The 25,604-nt window shown below is 34.2% G+C and overlaps 1 protein-coding gene across 3 annotated transcripts in view; it reads right to left on the bottom strand.

Annotated features, from left to right (window-relative positions):
* NBEAL1 (neurobeachin like 1) overlaps positions 1-25,604 on the bottom strand; it is a 177,491-nt gene that overhangs the window by 46,300 nt on the left and 105,587 nt on the right. For all 3 annotated transcript variants that reach the window (XM_042995091.1, XM_015540971.2, XM_042995092.1), the window contains 9 exons: positions 24,030-24,154; positions 18,589-18,715; positions 13,129-13,277; positions 12,398-12,531; positions 10,021-10,122; positions 7,881-7,976; positions 7,359-7,483; positions 4,332-4,472; positions 1,267-1,397 (listed from right to left, as the gene is read on the bottom strand). In XM_042995091.1, coding sequence (XP_042851025.1) covers positions 1,267-1,397; positions 4,332-4,472; positions 7,359-7,483; positions 7,881-7,976; positions 10,021-10,122; positions 12,398-12,531; positions 13,129-13,277; positions 18,589-18,715; positions 24,030-24,154 — 1,130 coding nt within the window. The remainder of the gene's footprint in view (positions 1-1,266; positions 1,398-4,331; positions 4,473-7,358; positions 7,484-7,880; positions 7,977-10,020; positions 10,123-12,397; positions 12,532-13,128; positions 13,278-18,588; positions 18,716-24,029; positions 24,155-25,604) is intronic.

The raw sequence follows: 25,604 nt of genomic DNA, 5'->3' as shown, positions 1-25,604 counted from the left end.
TAAAATTTTCTTGCCTGTACAATTCTGAATTGACTTTACTAATATTTGTTTTACTAATTAATGTACTTTGCTTTCTCCCACCTAGCTCATTTCAAACAAAGAAGCAACTCACAGTTAGAAAAGGAGGCCAGTAGGACAGTAGTATGAGACAGCAAACTGCTCTAGTGCACATCAGAAATTGTCAAGCTAAGAGTATAACTTCTACATCCAAATTTAATCTCCTCAGCCCTCCTAGTGCAGATATCCTGCTTTGGAGGCTCCTATGGGTAAGAGTCTAGGATCAGAATCCATTAACAGACTCAGTTGATTTTCTGAAAGTGACCAATTTTAACTGCCTTACTCTGAGAAATCAGATGCCAACATCATGTCCCAGAATGTATGATCAGAGGACAGAAAGCCCTGGATATGCTCTCCCTAGCATGGCAAATAACTCTGCTGAAAAAGCAAAGGGTCAAACATTAACATTACACACTAGGAGAGGAAAAAGAAGTTGGAAATGGTCCTTTGACACTGCAACTTCCCTTAAGAACACCAGTAGTAACAATCTTGTCATTATCTTATTGTGCTTAAAAATAAATCTCAAACTACTTCACAGAGGAAGTATTTGGGTATTTTTAAAGACCGTATTGGCTCCTTAATTCTCTACTTCAAAACATAATACGATTTTTCAAATATTGTGGTAATTTACACCCTGTCATTATTTTCAATTTGCCTTAAACCAGGAGTCTGCAAACTTGTTCTATAAAGTGTCAAAGAATATTTTTTGCTTTGTGAGCCCCATGGTCTCTGTTGCAACTACTCAAATCTGCTGTTATGTTATGAAAGCAGCCACAATCTGTATGTAGATGAACTGGTTGGGCTGTGTTCCAACAAAACTTTAAAAACACATGAGTCTGCCTGTGGATTTAATCCACGGACCCATAGTTTGCTAACCCCTGATCTAAATTTTCATCTTATCTAACTCAAACATTTTTAACCTAAGTGGCTAGCTATATGGCTGAAAGAACAATGGCATTTTTCCTTTCTAGTAAACACTGTACTCTAATAAATTCTCTCACCAACTCAAATTTGATTCATCATAGGCCAGTGTAGCATTTTCCTGGAAAAGTAAGACTACAACTGGGCATTGGTTAAACCCTATTACTAAATAGTACAGACAGAATGAACCTTAAATAATCTACAGAATTTCACAAAAATATCCAGAAAGGTATTTTTCAGGATCCTCCACTGGGACCCGTTGAGGTAAATTTTTAATCTATTTCTTACGATTTTGATTTTCCAAAAACTCTGGGAAATAGAAGAATTCAGGAATAAGTTCCTTCACATCATATGGATTGTCCATGAGAGCCTGCCAAGTGGCAGGGATGGAATGGAATTGTCGATCTGCACAGTCAAACCTGCACATGGAGATTGGAAGAGAACAGTGAATGAATACTGAAGGAGAGCAACAACAACCATGAAACAAACCTTAAACTCTCCTCATGTTTCCTAACGGTTAGAGCTTCTCTTTCATTAATTTTTCTCTTCATGTCTAAAAACACAATTTTCTCTCCTTCTTATGATAGCCTATCTTTCAAGTCTTGTTGCCAAGAACTGATACTGTAATTTTAATCACAAGTATCATCTTAGTCAAAGTAGCTGAAAACCAAATAACACTAGAGAAAATTTTCAAATAATTAAATTAAATGTTAACCTAAGAGACTTTTAAAGGACGGTCTAATTTTTGCTGAGGTAAATTCATTACAGAGAGTGAATAAACATTATTTGGATATTTTAAAACCACAGAGTTTAAATATCATTATTAATATACATGATTAACAACATCCATAGCAATGCTGGTTTAATCCCCTCTGTATAAATACCTTTACAAACTCTTCTGCTAAAAACCAGAGAGTGAGTTAGGGAAATAGTTCTGTGGCTAAAGCGTTTATATTTTATTCACATATACCATTAACTTATTTTATGTGTTTTAATGTTTATTTTTGAGAGAAAGTGCATGAGTAGGGGACGGGCAGAGAGAGGAGGGGACAGAGGATCCTAAATGGCTCTGAGCTGACAGGTGACAGTAGAACTCGAACCCATGAACTGTGGGATCATGACCTGAGCCAAAGTTGGACGCTCAACCAACTGAGCCACCCAGGTGCCGCTAACTTTATTTTTAAGTTCCATCACAGGCCTACAGTAGTTGAAACAAGCTCAAGTAGTCATGTTGCAATTTTATTATACTTTCTCTATTCACAAAAAGCATCTTCTGTTTCATCTCCTTTGATATTATCTTCCTGGATTTACTTAGTAATGACTTACTGACACTGATGACTAATTTGACACTTTTTATTCCTACCAATCTTGTTTTGAGGTGCAGGTGAACTTGGCAGAACTCTGAATTTAATTATGGCTAATGATTGGGTCATCAATAACGTCTAACGATGGTGCATCCAAATTCAAGGAAATATAGTTTCAATGGTAGAATTTTTCGTTTGGGTGGGGGAGAACAGCTTTACTGAGATAAAATTTACATATAATTCACAATTCAGTGGTTTTCAGTATATTAATGAGTTGGGCTATAATCACCACAATTTTAGAATATTTTCATCACTCCCAAAAGAAACCCTGGATCTATTAACAATCACTCTCCATTCACCCTATCTCCATTCCCTGGCAACTACTAATCTACTTTCTGTCTCTATGGATTTGCCTATTTGGGACATCTCATGTAAGTCATACGACATATGACTTTTTATGTCTGGCTTATTTCATTCAGCATATTGTTTTCAAGGTTCATCCATGTCGCAGCATGTATCAATCTTTCATTCCTTTTACCTACTTGTTGCCAAATAATATTCCATTGTATGGATATATCACATTTTATTTATTCCTTTATCAGCTGATAGACTGTTTCTAGTTTTTGGCTATTACAAATAATGCTGCTATGTACGTTTGTATACAAGTTTCTGTGTGAATATTATGTCTTCAAGTATTTTGACTATATAGCTAGGGATGAACTACTAGGCCATATGATAATGCTGTATTTAACCCTTTGAAGAACTGTCAGACTGTTTTCCACAGAGGTTGCATCATCTTACATTTCCAACACAGGCAGTATATAAGGGTTCCAATTTCTCAAAATGCTCATCAACACTAGGTATTATCTGTCTGTTTTATTATAGCCATCACTATAGGTCTGGAGACGTTATCTCAATTTGGTTTTGATTTGGATTTCCCTGATGACTAATGATATTGAGCATGTTTTCATATGTTTCTTGGACATTTGTATATCTTCCTTGGAGAAATGTCCATTCAGATCCTTTGTTCAGTTTTTAATTGGGTCATTTGTCTATTTCTTATTGCATTGTACACTTCTAGATACAAGTCCCTTATCAGATACACAATCTACAAATATCTTCTCGCCCTGAATGTGTTGTCCTTTTCCTTTCTTGATGGTGTCTTTTGAAGCACAGAATCTATTTTTGAAGCTTTGTAATAAAATTATTTGATAAAGTCACTAAGAGCTGAAAAGACCCACTTACACTTTAATGTGGGGAAAATTACCTGCTATCATGGTAAATGTAACATTTGGAGATGGTTAATATGATATTGGGGACAGAATCTCTTCTTGAAAGCCAAGGTTTATTGTACAAAAATAGGAGTAATAGTTAATTTTGAGAGATAAAACTGTAAGCAAAGAAAGCAGAATAGGCAATGCTTAAATAGCTTGATTGGGTGGGTAGGAAAGGCAAAATAGTAATGCTAAAGAATAAGGCAACATGGAGACAAAATGTGAATAAACAGGGAGCTACCTAGAGGATACTTTGGAAAACCAAGGATTCATGAAGAAGCCTGTTTCTTTAGAATTATTAGGAAAGTGTGAAACATAGTAAGTTATAATTCTGACAGGTAATATAATACAATGGCATTACAAACCTGTGACAGTTATTGCTAATAATGTAATCCTTGTGATTAATAAGTATTTTAAAGAGAAATACATAAGCATTGGTTAGGTTTGAATTCCTGGCAGATATCTTGGATCTAGGTTGAAATCAGTTTAAACTCTAAATCTCTGGTAGGTTCCTAAAACCAGTAAGAATCACAAAGGTACGCTAGATAACAGTAAAAAGGAATTCTCCTTAAAGGTTACTTATGTAAGTCAATTGGACTAATCCATTCTCAAACTAGTTTGGCTATTTTTATCTAGAGGCTATGAAATGAATCAAAACCTAATACCAGAGAATAAAAAAGATAAGGCTCTGTTATACAGTACATGACACGAAGGCAAAGAATTTTCAACACTAACATGCAGTCTCAAGAAAACAGCTTATGTATCCAAAACATACCTTCCACTCTGAAGCTGGATATGAAGGGTGGTGAATGGTTCTGTGCGAATAAGATAATGCATAACCCCAGCAGAATTTGAATAGTGAGTACCATAATGAAATTTATCAATAGTTCCCATAGGATCCTCAAAATTTTCATATCTAAAAAAATAAACTAAAGTTTTGTAACCACAACAGTAAAATTACATTAGGAGGACATTAAGGTTGTATTGCACTGTTAGAAACATAGTTTTTAAGAAGTCCTTATTAATATTATTCATTATGTATGTATTCATATCATCATACCATGTTAATAAATAAAAAAATTTTATCCATTGATACTTCTTTTTGAACAATGTAGTATCACTAATAACTGGATTCTGAAACAGTCTCATACGATAATACATATTCACTATAGATAGATCAGAAAACACACACACACACACACACACACACACACACACACACACACAAAGGGGCGCCTCAGTGGCTTAGTTGGTTGAGCATACAACTTCAGCTCAGATCATGATCTCACCATTCATGGGTTCAAGCCCTGAGCCAGGCTCTGTCCTGACAGCTCAGAGCCTGGAGTCTGCTTTGGATTCTGTGTCTCCCTCTCACTCTCTGCCCCTCCCCCACATGTGCTGTAAAAATAAACGTTAAAAAAAGTTAAAAAAAAAAAAAAAAAAAAAGACAGAAAGAAAACACAGAGAACCAAAAAAGGAGAAACTTAAAATCAACCACAGAGATAACATTAACATTAAAAAAAATATTAATTTATTTTGAGAGAGAGTAGGAATGCATGCAAAAGTTGAGGAGGGGGCAGAGAGAGAGAGGGAGAGAGAGAATCCCAAGTAGGCTCCTTGCTGGCAGGGGTCAATTCCACAAACTGTGAGATTGTGACTTGAGCAGAAATCAAGAGTCAGATGCTTAACCAACTGAGCCACCCATGTCCCCCCAACATTAACATTTTGATGAATATTTGCCACCCTTAATGTGTAAGTTAATACACAAATATATTTCAGTATAAAAGTGCTATACATAATATATTGTTCATAACCTAGACTTTCATTTTCTATTTATGTCTTTCCAAATAACTGAATAATCTATTTTAACAGGCACATGGTATTTATAACAGTGACATATATGAATGTATGACAATTTAACTATTTCTTTACTTTTAGATATTAAGGATTGTTTCTATTTTTCTGCTGTTGTAAGCAATGTGATGAGACATCCCTTTGTGGCCAAGGTAATGGAAGAAAAATATGGAGGATCAGTCAAGAATTGTGAAAATGAATGCTTAACAATTAAAGGTAAGAGAAGAAGGTAGAAAAGAAAGGAAGATTATGGGTAGGAAGACGACCTAACCCAGAAAATAAACAAAGGATATATATAGTGGTTCTGTAAGCACTACCAGTGTGTAATCGTTTCTGAATGGTGGTTTGAATAGTAACATCTGAATTAGTGGGTATAAAATCTGAATAAGAATGAAGTTTTTTAGAGGAAATAAACATTAAACTTTCAAACCAAAATAGTAATTAATTCATCAAGCTGAGGCCAATTTCTTTTTACACAGTAATCAATATTCAAGGGAATAAAAGTTTTCAGGTCAAAGTCATCTGTACCAATGCAAAAACATATACCACTGAAATGTATTTAATTAAATTAATTAATTAATTAATTTATTTTTAAAGTAGGCTTCATGCCCAGCAAGGAGCGCAATGTGGGGCTTGAACTCACAACCCTGATATCAAGACCTGAACTGAGATCAAACGTCAAACACTTAACTGACTGAGCCACCCAGATGCCCCAACTGTTGAAATTTAAAACAATTATTTCCTTTTGAACAGTGTTAAAAAACAAACAAAAAAACCTTGTTCTTTTGTTATTGTCAGAAAAACTCTGAGGTAACACATGGCAGAATTCTACTAGTAGATCAGATCAAATATTAAACACTGCAAAAAGTCCTAAGGTAGATTTGCAAATCAAAGAAAAAAAATGTACAATCTACTCTCAAATAAATCTATTTTGCTTGCAAAACAGTTTTTGCCCTTATTATTAGAAGTCATAACTGACAAGTCATCCACAATTTCATGTGGAGAAAAAGGGAAATTAAAATCAGACTATTTCACTTGTCAGCAACTTGCTTTGAAAAAAAACGTGAGACATTTACAGGGTCAATTGTAAACATACAGAATTATAAAAATTCCTTTCCTAATTAAAATAGTAACTTTCTACACATTTCACTATTCTTTATTCACATTATTTGTAAATAATAGTGTTAATTTTGTATCTACAAAAATGTTATATTAAGTGGGTATGTTTTTGCTGGATTTTTTAAAAAGTTTAATTATTTTGAGACAGAGAGAAGAGAGAGAACACACAGGAGCAGCAGAGAGAGACGAGGGGAGAGAGACAGAGAATCCTAAGCCATGGGGCTCAAACCCACAAACCACGAGATCATGACCTGAGCCAAAGTCGAGTCAGTTGCTCAACCGACTGTGCCACCCAGGTGCCCCTTAAGTGTGTGTTTTTGCATGTTAGAGAATTATTAAGTCTAAAATACCTGGGAAGAAAAATTATCTTTCGGCACATACATATGACAAGGTGAAAGAAATTCTAAACAATATCAACTTAAATTTGGCAAAAAAGGGAAACAAACAGCCTATATATATTTAAGATACTTGAGGGACAAGAGATATATTTTCAAAAAAATATCATGAAGGGATTATCAGACTCTGATTATCAAAAGTAGTTGTGCATTTAAAAAAAGTAACACTTGATTGGCCATAAGAGAAATCAGTACAAATTCAAAAACACCATAAAAAATGATGGGTATCTTTTTTTTTTTTGACAGAGAGAGACAAAGGCAGGGCAAGGGAGACAGAAAATCTTAAGCAGACTCCACGCCCAGTGCGTGGCTCCACGCAGGGCTCGATCTCATGATTCATGACCTGAGCCAAAATCAAGAGTTGGATGCTTAACCAGCTGAGCCACCCAGGTGCACGTGATGGGTGTCTTTCAAAAGGGATAAAAGACACTTACTTTTCTCGCATGGCTTTGGCATTTTTATCATTAACTACTCCAATTGGTTTGGAAAGATCTCGAAATACAGATGGATTATTAAGGTCCAACTCTTCCGAAGTATAATCTTGTAAAATCCAGGGAAACTAAAAGAGCCACAATTTACAATTTAGACATTCCTTACCAGAGAAGCTACTATCCCCATATATAATATCAAATGCTTATTTAAGACAAAAAGGGATAGTCTTTAGAAATATTTTCCTTGTTGCAAATATTTATTCAGCTTCAGTTCCATAACCAGAAGCATTACTTCCTATAATTCCACTGGAATATTTTTAGTGAAGTGAAAAAAAAGCTTTAATTATTTAATTATTCTTTGTGTTTATAATCTTTCTGAAAATAGCAAGGGAGAAAATATACACAAAGGCAAAAACAGTTTTTATGTTTTGAAAGATGAAAAATAACCATAATACACACATACATTTCTATGTATTATAGAACTGAAAGGCTATTCCATATTTATGAGATTTCTATAAAACTTACCACTGGATACTGTGCAAGGTCATTATATGTTCGTCCTGCCATTGTATTTATTTGAATGAGGTAGTCAAAATTTGTTATCTCTCTGTTCACCCATTTCTAGACAGCACAAAAAAAGAACAAAATCAAAATTAATCTATATCTCTTCGAAGTTTGTATTACTGATAGTACTAAGGTAATCTTTTTTTTTTTTTTCAATGTTTATTTATTTTTAAGAGAGAGAGAGACAGAATCCGAAGCAGGCTCCAGACTCTGACCCGTCAGCACAGAGCCTGATGCAGGGCTCGAACCCACAAACCGTGAGATCATGACCTGAGCCCAAGTTGGGACACTTAACCAAATAAGCGACCGAGGCACCCACTAACAGAATCTTTTGTTCCTATTATCTTGGTGTCTTTCTGATAAAAGGAATGGGGATTTTAAAAAAGTTTAACAGGGAAATAAAATCAATATATCTTTTCCTAAATTTACTTCCTTTTAAAAATCAGTCTTCAGAAAAGGTACAGAAAATTAAACATAAATCTTTTATTATAGTCAAACTTCATAAGAACTAAATCTTTTTTTGAATTAAATTATTTTATTTAAATACCTTTAAAAGATCAATTTTTGAAGGATTGTCCAACATTGAAAATTTTGTTACAGGGGCGCAAGAGTGGCTCAGTCAGTTAAGCATCTGACTCTTGGTTTCCATGCAGGTCATGATCTCACAGTTTCATGAGTTTGGGCCCTGTGTCAGGCATCATGGAGTCTGCTTAGGATTCTCTCTCTCTCCCCCACTTCTCTCTGCCCCTCCCCCACTCGTGCTGTCTCTGTTTCTCTCAAAATAAATAAATAAATTTTTTTAAAAAGAAAATTTTGTTATAAATTGAAATTTTCGTAAGTGTACATATTTAAAAAAAAGCATCTTAATGTACTAAAATGATCTACAAATTTTAAATAAATTTCATGTTAACTATTCTCAGAGAACTGTCTTGCCAGAGCAACAGCAGATCAGAATTTGCTACATTAGATACAAATTTTCTAAAGAAAATCATAATCACTTTTTTCTTTTAATCACTTCATTGTACCTAACCTGTTAATTACACAGTATGGGCATTCTCAAGAATTTTGTTGACAGATTAACTTTCACCTTTAAGTTTACTAAGTGCCTTAAGCAAAAGATACACTTATGGGAAATGGTGAGAAATGAATGTATATATATACAGAGAGATTTTACAGAAAGCCCAATTATAATTATTCTTGAGTGCTAACCTGAGAAATACTCTAATGAATAAAGTTTATTCCAAAAAAACAGGAAATGTACTGCACTAAATAAAGCTTATTCCATAAGCAACAAGAAGGGATTGATGATAGCTTTTGAACAAGAACCACATTTAAGATTAAGACTAATGCATATGTAAGAGAAAGGAAAGAGCCAGGAGGCAGAGACCTGAGTTAGGAGACTACTGATAGTCCTGGAGAGCAAAAAACAACGGCCTTTCCTTGGTTTTTGGTAGCAGAAATATAAGAGAGATGTTGGAATATAGGTGGGGATAAAAAACAGCATTAATTAGCTTTGGCAGATAGAAGAATTGGCCATTTTTTGCCTTTTTTGCCAGAGTGTCTTTTGTATTTTCCCACTTTTTATTTACTTCATGTATGGATAACTTTTATTATTAGGAAAAAAACCCAGCAAATTCACCTGCTATATTTTTAAAAGATAAAATTATTAGAAGAATTCGTAAGATATGCCTGGGAACCAAATGATATGGGAGCTGGAGGACAGGGTACTATGCATTAGTGAAACAGGAAGATTCAAAGATAATTCAAAACATCAATTTGAATGGAAGAATGGTTATAATAATCAAAATAAAATAATCAGAAGAGAAAGTTTTACATTTAAGCAAAAGCCTGAGATATAAAATGAACATAAAAATAGTGACTGTTAGGGGCACCTGGGTGGCTCTTTCAGTTAAGTGGGTCAGGAGACTCCTGAACCATGAAATCAAGCCCCACGTCAGACTCAGGGCTGACAGTGTAGAGCCTGCTTGAGATTCTCTCTCTCCCTCTCTCTGCACCTCCCCTGCTAACGTGCATTCTCTCTTTCTCTCTCAAAATAAATAAAATAAACATAAAAAAAAAAGTGGCTGTTAAAATTTCCTACCTGTGTCAATCCTGATGCTTTGAACAATTCCTGTGGTGATCTGGTTCCGTAACTATTTGGAGAATGAAGTGACAACAGTCTGCTATATACTTTGTTTCTAACCTAAAAAACACAAACAAACAGCATTTTATAGTTTAAAAATTGATCAAAACAAACTGCGATTATGGTTTTTGTAATTGCTTTACTGAGATACAATTCACATGTCACAAAATCTACCCTTTGAAGTATGTAATTCAATGAGTCTTTTTGTATATTCACAGAGCTGTGCAACCACAAACATGATCTAACTCTGGAACATTTTTATCATCCTCAAAAGAAACTCTACACTCACTAGCCATCACCTCCCACCCAGTTCCCACTCCCTCTCATCCCCCGACAATTGCTAACCTACTTTCTGCCTCTACAGATTTGCCTATTCTGGACAGTTCTCATAAATAGAGGATTATGGTTTTAACTCCTCTACTATACTAGGTTTGGTGAAGTCAGGCCATATAAATTTTGAAAAGGTTACAGTGTATACTGGAAGGATCACCAGACACTAAATCATAAAACTAGCTCAAGTCCAGTTCAAATTTAGTTTTGTCATTTACTTATCATACTGGCAAATCAATTAATTTACTGAGTCTCATTTGTCTCTGTCCTTACAGTTTTCTGAATTTTTCAGGGCTACCCAAATGTAGCACTAAAATTCATCTTTGAACTTCAGTTTCCTCATCTATAAAAAAAAAGGAATAATGGAATTTGCCATATCTAATCTGAAGGTTGTTATGAAGATTAGATACTGCATATAAATGTGCTTTAAAAACTCTAAAGTTAGAAGCACCTGGGTGGCTTGGTTGGTTGCGTGTCCGATTCTTGATCTTGGCTCAGGTCATGATCTCACAAGTTTGTGGGATTGGAGCCCCATGTCAGGCTCTATGCTGACAGTATGGTGCCTGCTTGGGATTCTCTCTTTCCCTGTCTCTCTGCCCCTCCCCTGCACACTCTCCTCTTCCTCTCTCTGTCCCTTCCCCATTCTCTTTCTCTCAAAGTAAATAAATAAACTTAAAAAAATAAAAAAACCTCTAAAAGTGCCTGGGTGGCTCAGTCGGTTAAGCATCAGACTTCAGCTCAGGTCATGATCTCATAGTCTGTGAGTTTGAGCCCAACATCAGGCTCCACACACTGACTGTGGAGCCTGATTGGGAATTCTCTCTCTCCTCTCTCTCTGCCCCTCCCCAGCTCATACTCGTGCTCTTGGTCTCTCAAAATAAATAAGTAAACATTAAAAAAAAAAACACCAAAAAAATAGTAAAACCTCTAAAGTTATACAAATGTACAGTATTCAACAAGAACATGCTTGGTTTGACACACCTTCCTAAAAACATAAGCTTTATATATTCCTATGGAGAAAATTTATTTTTAATAGTAAAAAAGTATTATTTTATAAAAATACAAAATGCCTTTAAACATCTGAATAAAATCATCTACAAGTAAACCTGGATCCCACAAATGAACAGAAACTTAGTTACTGACTATAGCAAAACTGAATTGAACATTCAAGGAATTTATCAGGAAAGATGCCTGTGAGAGAAAATGGAAAGAAAGCTAGGCAAGATCAAGAGTTGCCAGACAGTGATAGAAGTGTGACTCCATCACTGTGAAAAAAAGAGGGAAGGAAGGTTGGGAGTAAGAATCCTAAGTAATATGCTGAAGACACACAGCTATTGGCAGAGCTAGTACCTGGACCTAGATAATCTGGCTTCAGTGGTAATCACTTAACCACTTACACTATTCAAGAATATACTCCACTCCTGGGGCGCCTGGGTGGCTGAGTCCGTAAGCATCTGACTTCAGCTTAGGTCGTGATCTTGCAGTTCATGGGTTTGAGCCCCATATTGGGTTCTATGCTGACAGCTCAGAGCCTGGAGCCTGCTTTGGATTCTGTGTCTCTCTTTCTCTGTCCCTCCCCAACTTGTATTCTCTCTCAAAAATAAATAAATTAACTTTTGGGGGAAAAAAAAGAATATACTCTACTCCTGGAAAAAATACCTGCCCCATTATTATTTAACTGAACCCAACCCAATTTCATAAATTTGTCATATAGTATACATTGCATATTATTTCACAACTGGACACTGTGAGGCACTTATTGGCTGACACTCAATATTCTACTGATTTATCTACTCATAAATAAACACTGAAAACAAGCAACCTAAAAATACTCAAACATAAATCCCAACAAAAATTCATGTACTACTTAGCCCCTAAGGCAGAGATTTTTTTCCTCTAATATTTTGACTTTACAAATGAGTCCAAAGTTTTACACAGCTCACTAGGTGGAAAATTATTTCAAGCTAATACTTGGAGGCTTCCAGAAAGGCAGCATCTTACATACCTCCTTTTTGAAATTGAGAAAGTAGTTGGATTGGTCAACATGAAAAATCTCAAGGGCGGACCTCCTTAAATTGTAACGCCGCAGGTGAATCTCTCGAATCTGAGAATGAGGCCACTTGAAATCAAAGCCTACTCCTGAAAACAGAAGAAATCTTGTGACCAGAGTACCATATGAAGTTACTTGTATTATGCAGAAGATATCTCCTAGCTCCTAACAAAAGTACCACTTAGGGAAAAGGAATTACATTTATTTCATAAAAACCATTTGATAAATTTAGTGGACGTTTAGATGGTTTCTTTTAAAAGTATTTTTAAATTCTATAGCTATTCTATTTTCTTCTCATGAAAACAGAATAATCCTGATCATTACATCTCAAAAACATTTTTCCTTTTCTCTTTATGTTGGCATTTTAGATTCAAATATCGTTTAATTTTCAGATAATGAATTATGTGAAAAGCTGATAGAAATAAATGTGCAAATAAAATTAAGACTGCATTTTATAACACAAGTTTACAGCAATCCCTCTTACCAAATCTTTAAAAAACATTAACAAAAAAGCATTCCCTCCAATACGTTGTTGAAATTTAATTCCATATTGACTTTCCATTTCTCCTGTTACATGATAGACCACAATCCCACAATCCTATGTCACTGTTTTCTTCTCATTAATGATTAATAAGCTGGATACTTAACTATTGAACAACAGAAATTATTCCCCCAGAACTCCTCACCATCTTCTTTTTCAATGCTGCAATCATAGAAGTAAATGTGTTGAGTAGTAATTTCTAATCTGCCAGGAATTACGTCAATTATTGTAATGAGCTCACAGTCTTCTGACAACACCAATTTTTCTTTTTGATCCTGTTCTTCTTTTTCATCACTGTAAAAACAAAAATCAACCAAACAAAAACCATCCAACGTATTCTGTGTAAATGGAAAAGAATATCAAGAAAGAGTATTTGAATTACCTATAAAAATATTCCACTGAATATTAAACTAATTAAATACTGTCCAAAATGTTATTTCCCAATAACTCAGTTAAAAAAAAAACACAAAGTTTTATATTTTAATTGTATGTGGCCCATTAAAACAAAATATAGTGAATCTTTAAGACTACTGGCAGAGGACAGTTCGAACATACAGCAATACTAGTCATGTCATTTTAGTTATATTTGCGAGAGATGAGTTGACCTAGGGAATATATGAATCTGTGAATAAAGGAATGCATCATTAGTGATGTTTTATGAATAATTATCAGAAGCACTAATTATGACTGATTCTTAAACTGTAAAATGAGACTTTTCAAGAGCAACTAAATCTAGAGCAACAACATCATCATAATGTCTCTACAATGGAACTGGAGATAATACAAGGGCTACTATAGCAATACCTTACTTAAAATAAAGTCATCTTGTATTAAGAGGACTGTTATCTTCTCCAATAAAAATAAATTATAACAGTAATTACAACATAATTATATAATTTATAATTAAATAGAATTATAAATAACATAAACTATAATTTATAAATTATAAATCTTCAGAAATTATTAAAATTATATTAACAAAAATCTTATTTATGCCAATGAAGATTACTACTGAACCAGGTCAATTTGTAATATTAAAGTAAGTTCCAAAGAAATGCTTGCCATGTGTAGTTTATAATCTAAAAAAAAAAGTGATGTCCAGAATAAATTATGTATTTGGGTCTTGAGTACTCATTTTTGGCTGAGGCTTTACAAACATAGAAAGTAAAAGTCAGGGCAAATGTGTAAATCATGAAATTTGAACACATTCCCTAAGGCACACACACAGATCTACTGGCAAAGAATGGCAGTCTTCTGGAAAAAGGGGTTTAAATACTAATTATTGCCTGACCACTAACCTATACTAACTTTTTATAAAGGGCCAGACTTTTTTAAAAACAGGCTTTTTGTTTAAAAACAAAACAAAGTAAGGGCACCTGAATGGTTCAGTCAGTTAAGCATCCAACTCCTGATTTCAGATGGGGTCATGATCTCACAGTTTCTGGGATTGAGCCCATGTCAGGCTCTGCACTGATGGCATGGAACCTGCTTGGGATTCTCTCTCTGCCCCTCCCTGCTTGTGCTCTCTCTCTGTCAACATAAATAAACTTAAAAAATAAAAATAAATTAAAAAAAAAACAAAATGAGTAAAACATAAACCCAATGAGTACAGACATCACTGGCAACACAGAGCAGGTAAGACATACACCACAAAATTAATCCAGGAAAGTCACTAAGCAAAAATACCACCATAATAACCACCATCAAAGAAGGGGATCAGAAACCAGAGTGGTTACAATTTATTATCTAAAATGCAAAGAAAAAGTAAATTATGAGCCATAAAGAAAAACACAGTAAAAAGAAACTGTCTTTGGGGAACTTCGGATGTTCACATTAGCAGACAAAAACATCAAAGTAGCTATGGTAAATACATTAAAAGAACTACAGGAAACTATGTTTAAAGAACTAAAGTGCATTCATTATGGCAACAAAGCCTAGTCAAATAGAGACTGTCAATTAAGAGACAGAAATTACATAATCTTTAAAAAGGGAACCACATGGAAAAACGTGGAATCAAAAAGCATAATAACTAAATGAAAATTTTACCAGAAGGACTCAATAGCATTTAAAAAATTGTTTTTAGTGTTTATTTGTTTTTGAGAGACAGAGGGAGACAGAGCACAAGCAGGGGAGTAGGCGGAGAGAGAGGGAGACACAGAATCTAAAGCAGGCTCCAGGCTCTGCAGTGTTAGCACAGAGCCCGAAGCGAGGCTCGAACCCACGAACTGGGAGATCATGACCTGAGCTGAAGTCGGATGCTTAACCGACTGAGCCACCCAGCCCAGGCACCCCTCAATAGCATATTTGAACTTGCCTCTCAATAGCATATTTGAACTTGCAGAGGAAAGAAGCAGGACTCTTGAAGACAGTTCAAAAGAAACTGTCCAACCTGAAGAACACAAAGGAAGAAAGAAGCAGGATGAAAAAACCTCAGAGGGTTACCATCATGGGAAACAACAGATGTGTAAAAGGACTTCCAAAGAGGACAGAGAAAAAGAGCCAAACATACATATTTGAAGAAATAATGCCTGAGAACTTCCCAAATAAAAAAATAATAATAATTCACACATCCAGGAAGATTTTATGAATATCCAAAGATATCCACACATGGACATAAAGCCAAGGTGCTGAAAGCCAAGTACAAAAACCACCACAATACAGGATGCTAAAATGTAGTGGGATGACATATTCAAAATGCTGAAAAGAAAAGAAAAGAAAAGAAAAGAAAAGAAAAGAAAAGAGAAGAGAAGAGAAAAGAGAGAAAAAAGAAAAGAAAAAACAACTGTCCACTAAGAACTGTATATCCAACAAAACCATCCTTTAAAAAAGAAAGCAATGGTCCTCAGGCAATGGATAGTCACATGCAGAAGAATGAATATGGACTCCTACATCATACCATATACAAAAATTAACTGAAAATGGATCAAAGACCTAAATGTAGGAGATAAAATATAAAACTCTTAGGGGAAAAAAAGATAAATGGGACCTCAAAATTTTAAATTTTTGTGCAACAAAATGAAGGAAAACACATTCAATGGGAGAACATTTTTGCAAATCATGTATCTGATAAGGCATTTGTATCTAGAATAAAGAATCACTATAACTTAATAACTAAAAGACAACCCAATTAAAAAAAATGAGCAAAGGATTTACATAAATATTTATCCAAAAGAGATATATAAATAGTAAACAAATCCGTGAAAAGATGCTCAGCTTCATTAGTCATTAGGAAAATGCAAATTAAAATCACAAGGTATCATTCCAAATCTTATAGAATAGTGTAATAAATAAACACACAAAATGTCAAAAATTGGGGTAGATGTGGAGAAATCTGAACCCCTATATGTCACTTGAGGGAATGTTAAATGGTGTAGTCAGTATGAAAACAATTTTACAATTCCTCAAAAGGTTGTACATAGATTTACCATATAACTAACAAATCCATTCCTAGGTATATACCCAATATAATTAAAAACATATGTCGACACAAAGTTCTGTACATGAATATTCATGGAAGTATAAATTACAAAAACCAAAAAGTAGAAACAACTGTCTGTTCATCAACTGATGAACGGATAAACAAAGGTGGTATATCCATATGATGGAATATTATTCAACCATAAAATGGAATGAAGTCAAGTTACATGCTACTCCATGAATGAACCTTGGACACATTATACTGAATGAAATAAGCTAGACATAAAAGGCCACATATTGTAAGAAATAAATGAAATGTCAAAAACAGACAAAGCCAATAGAGACAGAAAGCAGATGAGTGATTTCCAGGGGATGTAGGAAGGAGAAAATTGGGAGTGTCTACTAAAAAAGTACAAGATTTCCTTTCAGAGTGATGAAAATGTTCTGTAATTAGATCTGTGAACATACTAAAACCCATGGAATGTTACACTTTAAAAGAGTAAATTTTATATTATATGAATCTCAATTTTCAAAAGATATATAACTAAAATTTTGTTAAAAAAGTAGCCAAAAATGAAGGCAAAAATAAAGACTACCACAGATAACAAAGCCTGAGAGAATCTGTGGTCAGACATTCCTCACATGAAAATAAAAGAAGTCCTTCAGGCTAGAAGATGAAGACACCAGATGGAAATTTGAATGTGCACAAATAAAGTATATAAGTATGGTAATTATGCAGGCAAATAAAAAGTACAGTTATATAGTTTTCTCTATTCTTCCCTTGACTGATTTAGACAAGTGCATACAATAGTAACTACAAAATTGTATTGTTGGCCTTAAAACACATGAAAGTCTGTATTTATGATAATTAATACAAAGGACAGATAAGGAAATCAATATCTTTTATGTTTAGGAAAATTTTCTACTACAAATTCAAAATTTTTAAATGTATCTAAGGCTATTCATTTTAAATTTTCTTCTTGAGGGAGGTTTGCTAATTTGTATCTTTCAAGGAATTTGTCCATTTAAGTTGTCAAAATTTATTGGTAAAGTTGTATTTAGTATTTCTTTTTAATCATTTTAATATTTTTAGTGTTCTCTCCTTTTTAATTCCCAATATTGATAATTTATGTTGCCTTTCTTTCTTTCCTGACCAGTCTGGCAAGGAGTTTATGTTTTGTTAGCTCTTTTTTAATTTTTTTAATAACTAGCTTTTGTTTTCTTTGGTCTTTTTCCTTTTCCAATTTTCTTTTCATGACTTCTGCTTTCATCTTTATAATTTCTTCCTTCTGCTTAAGAGTTTATATTTTATTTTGTACTTTCTATCTAAACTTTAACTATCTAAACATTCTATCTAAGCTTTAACTGTATCCCACAAATTTGATAGGTTATGTTTTCATTATCATTCAGCTAAAAATATTTTCTAATTTCAAGGTCCAGCTCAAAGTTATCTCAGTTCTAAAAAGCATTCCTCAATAATGTCAGTTAATACTGATAGACTACTCACAACTGATAGAGCAGTAACTGATGGATCCTGCAAATACAGTTGACTTTTAAACAATACAGGGGTTAGTGGCACTGAAGCTGGTGTAAAAATCTACAAATAAAATTGACTCCCTAAAAATTTAACTAACAGCCTACTGTTGACCAGAAGCCTTACCAACCAATAATATACACAGTTGATGAATAAATCTTTTGTATATCTTATATACTGTATTCTTACAATAAAGTAAGCTAGAAAAAAGAAAAAGGTTTTAAGAAAATCATTAGGAAGATATAATACATTTACAGTACTATATTGTTTTTATTGACAAAAATCATATATAAGTGGATCCATGCAGTTTAAACCTTTATTGTTCAAGGGTCACTGTACTTAGTATTTTAAGCAAATACCTTCCATGATTTTATAATCCTGTTTTTCAGAACAAAATTTTTTAATGTTTATTAAAATACAACAATATAATGTTTATATTGAGACACACACACACACACACACACACACACACACACACACAGAATCCTAAGCAGGCTCCACACTGTCAGCGCACAGCCCAGTGCAGGGCTCAATCCCATGAACCTTGAGATCATGACCTGAACCAAAATCAAGAGCCAGATGCTCAACTGACTGAGCCACCCACGCTCCCCCAGAACAAAATAATGTTCACTCCTTTCAAATACTTATACATACATATTTACTCTGGCTGTTATGTCTTCTTCAGGAAGGTCTAATTTATCCTCTTCCATATTGCTAACTTTTACTTGTTTCACTACTTCCAAAAGCAATGAATCACTAGAAGGCTGTGAGTGTTGGATACCTGTTGAAAATAAATACAAAATATCTATTAAACACAAAGTAAAAAATAATCCTATTATAGTCCTGTAACTTCTGGCTATTAATTACATAATAATACATATATATATTAAGTAAAGGAAGAGAGTAAGGGAATTGGGTGAAGGTACTCAAAAGGTCTAAACTTCCAGTTATAAATAAGTATTGAGAACATAATGTGCAATGATGACTATAGTCAGCAATGCTATATGGTATACTTGCTACAAGAGCAGATCCTAAAATTCTCATCATAAGGAAAAAATTTTTGTTAACTACACGACATGATGGGTGATAACTAAACATTACGGTAGTTATTTTGCAATATGCACATATCTCAAGTCATTATGTTCTAGATCTTACATAGTATTGTATGTTAATTATATTTATAAAACTGGAAAAAAACCTTGGGAGGTAAAGTTTTCTAAGATAGAAAAGATATTTACTACAGAAAAGTTTTTAATACATGATTTAGAGTAATCTGGGTTGTTTGTGATTTTTAAAAACTACTACATGTATAAAAAAAGGAATAAATGTTTTTAAAACATGTCTATAATTTTTTTATTATTTATGTTTATTTTTGAGGGTGAGACAGACAGGGTGTAAGAGGGAAAGGGGCAGAGACAGAGGAAGACACAGAATCTGAAGCAGGCTCTAGGCTCTGAGCTGTCAGCACAGAGCCCCATGAGGGGCTCGAACTCACGGACCGTGACAGCATGATCTGAGGTGAAGGTGGACTCCCAACCAACTGAGCCAGCCACCCAGGTGCCTCTGTCCTTTATTTTTAATGATGGTACTATTTATGTTTCAAAATGGGTCAACTCATCTCTTTAATTCATTTAATTCTAACATATGCCAGTAAGTCAAAGAAAGAATTATTCTCACTGTATTAATAAAACTATTTTTGTGTATTTGTACTAAAGAAATGTTAAGTAAGAATATGACAAATTATCTTTAATTGGAAGAGAATACATAATACAAGAGCTGAAGTGTTCTTTTCTGGAGCACATGGAATTTAAAAAGTAATTCTAGATACATATATACACAATAAATGAATGGATTTTATAAAATATACATTTTGTAAGAAGACAGGGCTAATATAACGGGAAGAACAAAGGCTGTGAGGTGGTGAACTTAAATTCAAATTCGGTTCTGCCATTTATTAAATAGACAACTCCTCTGAATCTTGGTTTTTTTAACTGTGAAATGGAGATACTTCACATTACATTAAGTATAAAATAAATGGCAGCTATTATAATTGTACATTTACTTCTCAATTATATGAGTGGTATAAGAGTAGTAATAAAAATAACTGCATAGTTTATAGGTAGGACTGGGAAAAAGTTATGTATGTAACTATGAATAAAGACATTTCAGTTGTGGGAAACAAAAATAATTCATACCAACTAACAAAACATTATAAAGACGACAAATCCTCCCTTAATTTTTCATATGGTATCATTGCTCAGACATAAAAAATGAATCAACCTAATGTACAGCTGCATTTTTCTGTGTAAATCTGCTTTGATCACACCTTTGTCTATAGATAGGAAGTACTGGCTCACACTTTTCCTAGTTACTGAATATGTTTCTTCATATGTTCTAATTTATTGCAGGTGGCAGTATTTATTGTCCGGCATGTAATTAAAGCACATGAGAATGCAATGAAACTGAAAATCAGGAATCTATACAATGTGATACAAAGAGAAAACAGACTTTACATAGCTGAATGACACTATTCCATTAAGAGTGTAAGTTCAGGGGCGCCTGGGTGGTTCAGTCAGTTGGGTGACCGACTTTGGCTCAGGTCATGATCTCACGGTTTGTGAGTTCGAGCCCCGCATTGGGCTCTGTGCTGACAACTCAGAGCCTGGAGCCTGTTTCAGATTCTCTGTCTCCCTCTCTCTCTGCCCCTCCCCCACTCATGCTCTGTCTCTCTCTGTCTCAGAAATAAAATAAACATTAAAAAAAAAAAGAGTGTAAGTTCAAAATGTGATGAAAGACTGGAGAATAAACTGACAATGGGAAACACTTCCGGCAAAGAGGCCAGCTGGGAAACTACTGTAACTTTGGGAAAAGATAGCACACCAAACTAAGTCATGACAACAGGAAAGGGAATGAAAATAAGGAAAACCATTCAAAAGCTATGTAAGGGAGAATTAAGAGGACACTGTACCTAAAGAGCTATTATTATGTAGGGGATTAAGAGGGATGAGGACAGATTCATGGCTAATATTATTTTAATCTGAGTAACTAATAAATGAAGAAAATGAAACTACAACACAAAATGTGAGAGAAGCAGAGTCTAGGGCGAGGAGTAGACAAATGAGAAAACATAATGAATTCAGTTTCAGAATTTTTACATGGAAGCCCCCCTGTGGAGGAGGTATCCAATAGACAGACAGGCAGCTGGAAATCTTCAAAAGGCAGGTTAGAATAGAAACACATGTGGGAAAGCACCATTTCATATACAAACAGTGGTGAAGTCATGAGATCACCACTTCATAGAAAGAATAGGCAAAAGGCAAGATGGCTAGGCATGGATCTGGGAATATAATCATTCAAAAGGTGAACAAGACTAAATATTAGTAAGAGAACTAGGAGGTTAAGCAGCATTGTTAGAAAAATATAGTTATAGAGGAGGATAACTACCAAATGGTTCAAAGACAAGAGAAACTGTAAGAAATAAAAACAAGGTGTTGCAAATACTCAGAAAAGAGTACTTTTTTAAAAAAGATTTTAAGCAATCTCTACACCCAATGTGGGGCTCGATATTACAACCCCAAGATCAAGAATTCCATGTTCAAATCTACTTCTGAAATCATTGTTGCACCATATGCTAACTTGGATGTAAATTAAAAAAAAAAAAAATAGAATTGCACGTTCCACTTCTTTTTTTATATAAAAATTTTTTATGTTTATTTATTTTTAGACAAAGACAGAATATGAGCTGGGGAGGAGCAGAGAGAGTGGAAGACATAGAATCCAAAGCAGGCTCAGGCTCTGAGCTGTCAGCCCAGAGCCCGATGTGGGGCTCGAACTCATGAACCACAAGATCATGACCTGAGCTGAAGTCGGACACTCAACCAACTGAGCCACCCAGGTGCCCCAAGAAAAGAGTATTGCTAATGAAAAAGTATGGACAAAAATTTTTTATAAAACCAAATAAAAAAAAAATAAAAGCAGACATAACAAAACTCTAAAACCAAGTATTTTTAATAATATATTTAAGAATACACTTTATTTCTGACTGTTTAAATTCCACAATTTACAAGTGGTTGTGTTCCAAAAGATACTTCACAAATCACTTGTTTGGAATTCACAAATAATTTTCCATCAAAAAAATGTTACAGATAATGGATAAGTTTCTAGGTTAGCCCACAGTGTCAAAACTATCCTGTAAATTTGCAGTGCGATGTTACAAAGCAGAACTGGGGTAAATGAAACAAAACAAAACAAAATATTTTTTAGAATACCATGATTTCTGGCAGCTAATGAAAATACTTACAGACATAAAAAGGAGTAGGTAAAACATTATACAATTAATTCTGAAGGATACTTCAGGGAACTTTAAAGAGCTTTAGAGATTGATGCCACTGGTTTTATACTATTTCCAGTTTCACTTTGAAATGTATGAAAATTTTTTCTTCTGTACTATCTCACTATCACTATTATACTTGGATTATTTTTGAACATTGGGTAAGGAGAAAAACTGAGAGATGAAAAAAAGAAAGAAGGGGCACCTGACTGGCTTCAGTCCAGAAAGCATGTGACTTTTTTTTTTTTTTAAATGTTTTATTTTATTTTTGAGAGAATGAGAGAGACAGCATGACTGGGAGAAGAGCAGAGAGAGAGGGAGACAGAATCTGAGGCAGGCTGCAGGCTCTGAGCTGTCAGCACAGAGCCCGACACGGGGCTCGAACCCACAAACTGTGAGATCATGACCCGAGCCGAAGTTGGATGCCCAACTAACTGACTGAGCCACCCAGGCGCCCATGGAAAGCGTGTGACTCTTGATTTCAGAGTTGTGAGTTTTGAGCCCCACATGGGGTGTAGAGATTACTTAACTAAATAATTTAAAAAAAGAAAAAAGAAAAAAAGAAAGAGCACTAGTTTTCCTATACTTAACTAAAACCAAGCAGAAGGGACATAAACTTCTACCTATGTACAAGTATAAACGGGTGAGGAAAGGAAGAGGAACAGGGAATTTCCTGAAGTGGGATTTCTTGGCAAAAACAAAGAAAAAACAGGGGACACCATTCTTTAAGTATTACTAGAGTCAAGTCATTCACCAATAGATATTTGCTGAGTAATAAGCACAGTCGAATTTCAATGAGTAGAGAAAGTATAATAGGTTTCAAGATATGTACAGGGAGGATAAGCTATATGTAAGTGACTATTCCTATATAAGATATTCTTAAAGTCAGAGTTTCTTTCGGGGGTAGGACCATTATTTTGCCTTAAGGAAAATTGGTTACTGTGTCTGATTTATTTTAGAATATAAGACCATAAATGGTAGGTATCATAGATAGCACTCTTGATTAATTTACGGCATCAAATGTATTGGCCAATATATTAAGGCAGCTTTAAAAAGATTTAAAAACTGGTACTTGAATTCCATCTAAAACTTAGCCACTAAAAACAGGTGGCTACGATAAAACAATCACAATTTAGTATACACATGATTGCCAATGACTCAACAATCAACTATATTGGGTATTTCACAGACCTGTCTTCAAAAAAGGAGATACCAAGTCAGAAAGGTGGCCAGAAAGGGAGGTTTTTTTTTTCTAGAAAAAGATACTGGCCTAAGATCCTAAGGGTCCAAGAAGAATAGGTTATAAAACAAAAACTTAAACGGTTGCTAAGAATTCTAAATATATCTAATATTAGCCCTAGTCTTGGTAAGCAAAAGACTAAGGGAAAAGAACTAAAGCAAAAGACTAAGGTACTGTTTCAATGTACCATAATGGATACAAGAGACAATGCACTGCACATAAACTACAGTATAATTTTATGATTGCAAATTATGCTTTTCTTTGAAAAATTACAATTAATTAAAATAGGAATCATCTTAGATTTAGGCCAAAGAACAGCATTTAACATACACAACCATTTAAAAATCAACTATATTGTGTACAACAAAGCTTTGTATATAAAACTTCAACATTCTGAAAAAGAAATAATTATAAAATGTCCCCCTTCCTTCATGAGTAAGCAATTCTGAAACAATAAAAACAATAAACAACCCACCAATACCCTCATTATCTTCAAGAAATAATTAAACAGCCATTGGAACTCACCTAGATTATCTCTCAAAGCACTAGCGTCTTCATGAGTTTTGAAGTTATAATTTGGCACCAATTTAAGTCTCATGCGGGAATAATTTTCTACATTAGCTAGTTTCCAGTGAACTGGATTTTGTTTCCTATGAATATTCATAAGTAAACAAGTAAAATTACTTAGTTTGAAGTTACAAAGACTGATTGAAACAAAGTAAGAAAGTAAGAAAGTTACAAAGATTGATTGATTGAAACAAAGAAAGTATTCATATTAAAAACATTCATATTCATTATCTCATTTGACCCAAACAACCCTGAAAGAAAACTAATGAGAATATGCAGTTTCAGTTTATACATGAAGAACCTAAGACATGCTAAATTATTTGCCCGAAATGCTATGTTGTTTATAGGCAGCAGAAATAAGAACTGAACATAAATCTTCACCTTACAGCTTGATAGATTTTACTTTTTAACTGTTCAACGATAGTTCTTAACTAGGTATACAATGAGTTTATTCCAAATGCACTGTTCAAAATAAAATAATAATTTTAGTACAAATAAAGAGAGTATAATTGCAAATAGATCAAATCTAAATGTAAGAGCTAAAACTCTTTGAAGAAAAGATAGGAGTAGGGGCGCCTGGGTGGCTCAGTCGGTTAAGCATCTGACTTCGGCTCAGGTCATGATCTCACAGTTTGTGGGTTCGAGTTCCGCATCAGGCTCTGTGCTGACAGCTCAAAGCCTGGAGCTTGCTTTGGATTCTGTGTCTCCCTCTCTCTCTGCCCCTCCCCGGCTTGTACTCTGTCTTTCAAAAATAAATAAACGTTAAAAATTAAAAAAAAAAAAAAAGAAAAGATAGGAGTAAATTTTCATGACCTTGGACTTGGGTATGGTTTCTTAGATATTATATCAAAAACACAATCAACAAAAGAAAAAAGACAAACTGGACTTTGAAATTAAAAACTTTTTGTGTAACAAATGCTAGTACCAAGAAAGTGAAAAAGACAATCTACATATTTACAAATCATAGATCTGATAAGGGTCTATTGCTGAGAAAAAGAACTCTTACAACTCAACCAAAAAACATCAAACAATCCAATTTAAAAATGGGCAAAGAACTTAGACATTTCTCCAAAAAAGATATACAAATAGCCAACAAATGAAAAGATACTCAATGTCACTGGTCATTAAGAAGTACATATCAACGGGGTGCCTGGGTGGCTTAGTTGGTTAAGTGTCCGACTTTGACTTACTAAGGTCATGATCTCACGGTTTGTGAGCTCGAGCCAGCGTTGTGCTCTGGGCTGACAGCTCAGAGCCTGGAGCCTGCTTCGGATTCTGTGTCTCCCTCTCTTTCTGTCCCTCTCCCACTCATGCTCTGTCTCTGTCTCTGTCTCTGTCTCTCTCTCAAAAATAAACATTAAAAAAATTTTTTTAATTAAAAAAAAGAAATACAAATCAAAACCATAACATAGCCCTTCACATCCATTTGCCCTTCACATCACATAATAAAAAAATTTGAAAAATTTTACAAATACTGGTAAGGTTGTGGAGAAACTAGAACCCGCAAACATTGCTGATGGGTATGTTATATGA

Source organism: Panthera tigris, chromosome C1 (genome assembly GCF_018350195.1).
Source record: "Panthera tigris isolate Pti1 chromosome C1, P.tigris_Pti1_mat1.1, whole genome shotgun sequence".
Classification (NCBI taxonomy): domain Eukaryota; kingdom Metazoa; phylum Chordata; class Mammalia; order Carnivora; family Felidae; genus Panthera; species Panthera tigris.
This window is presented reverse-complemented; position numbering and strand designations above follow the sequence as displayed.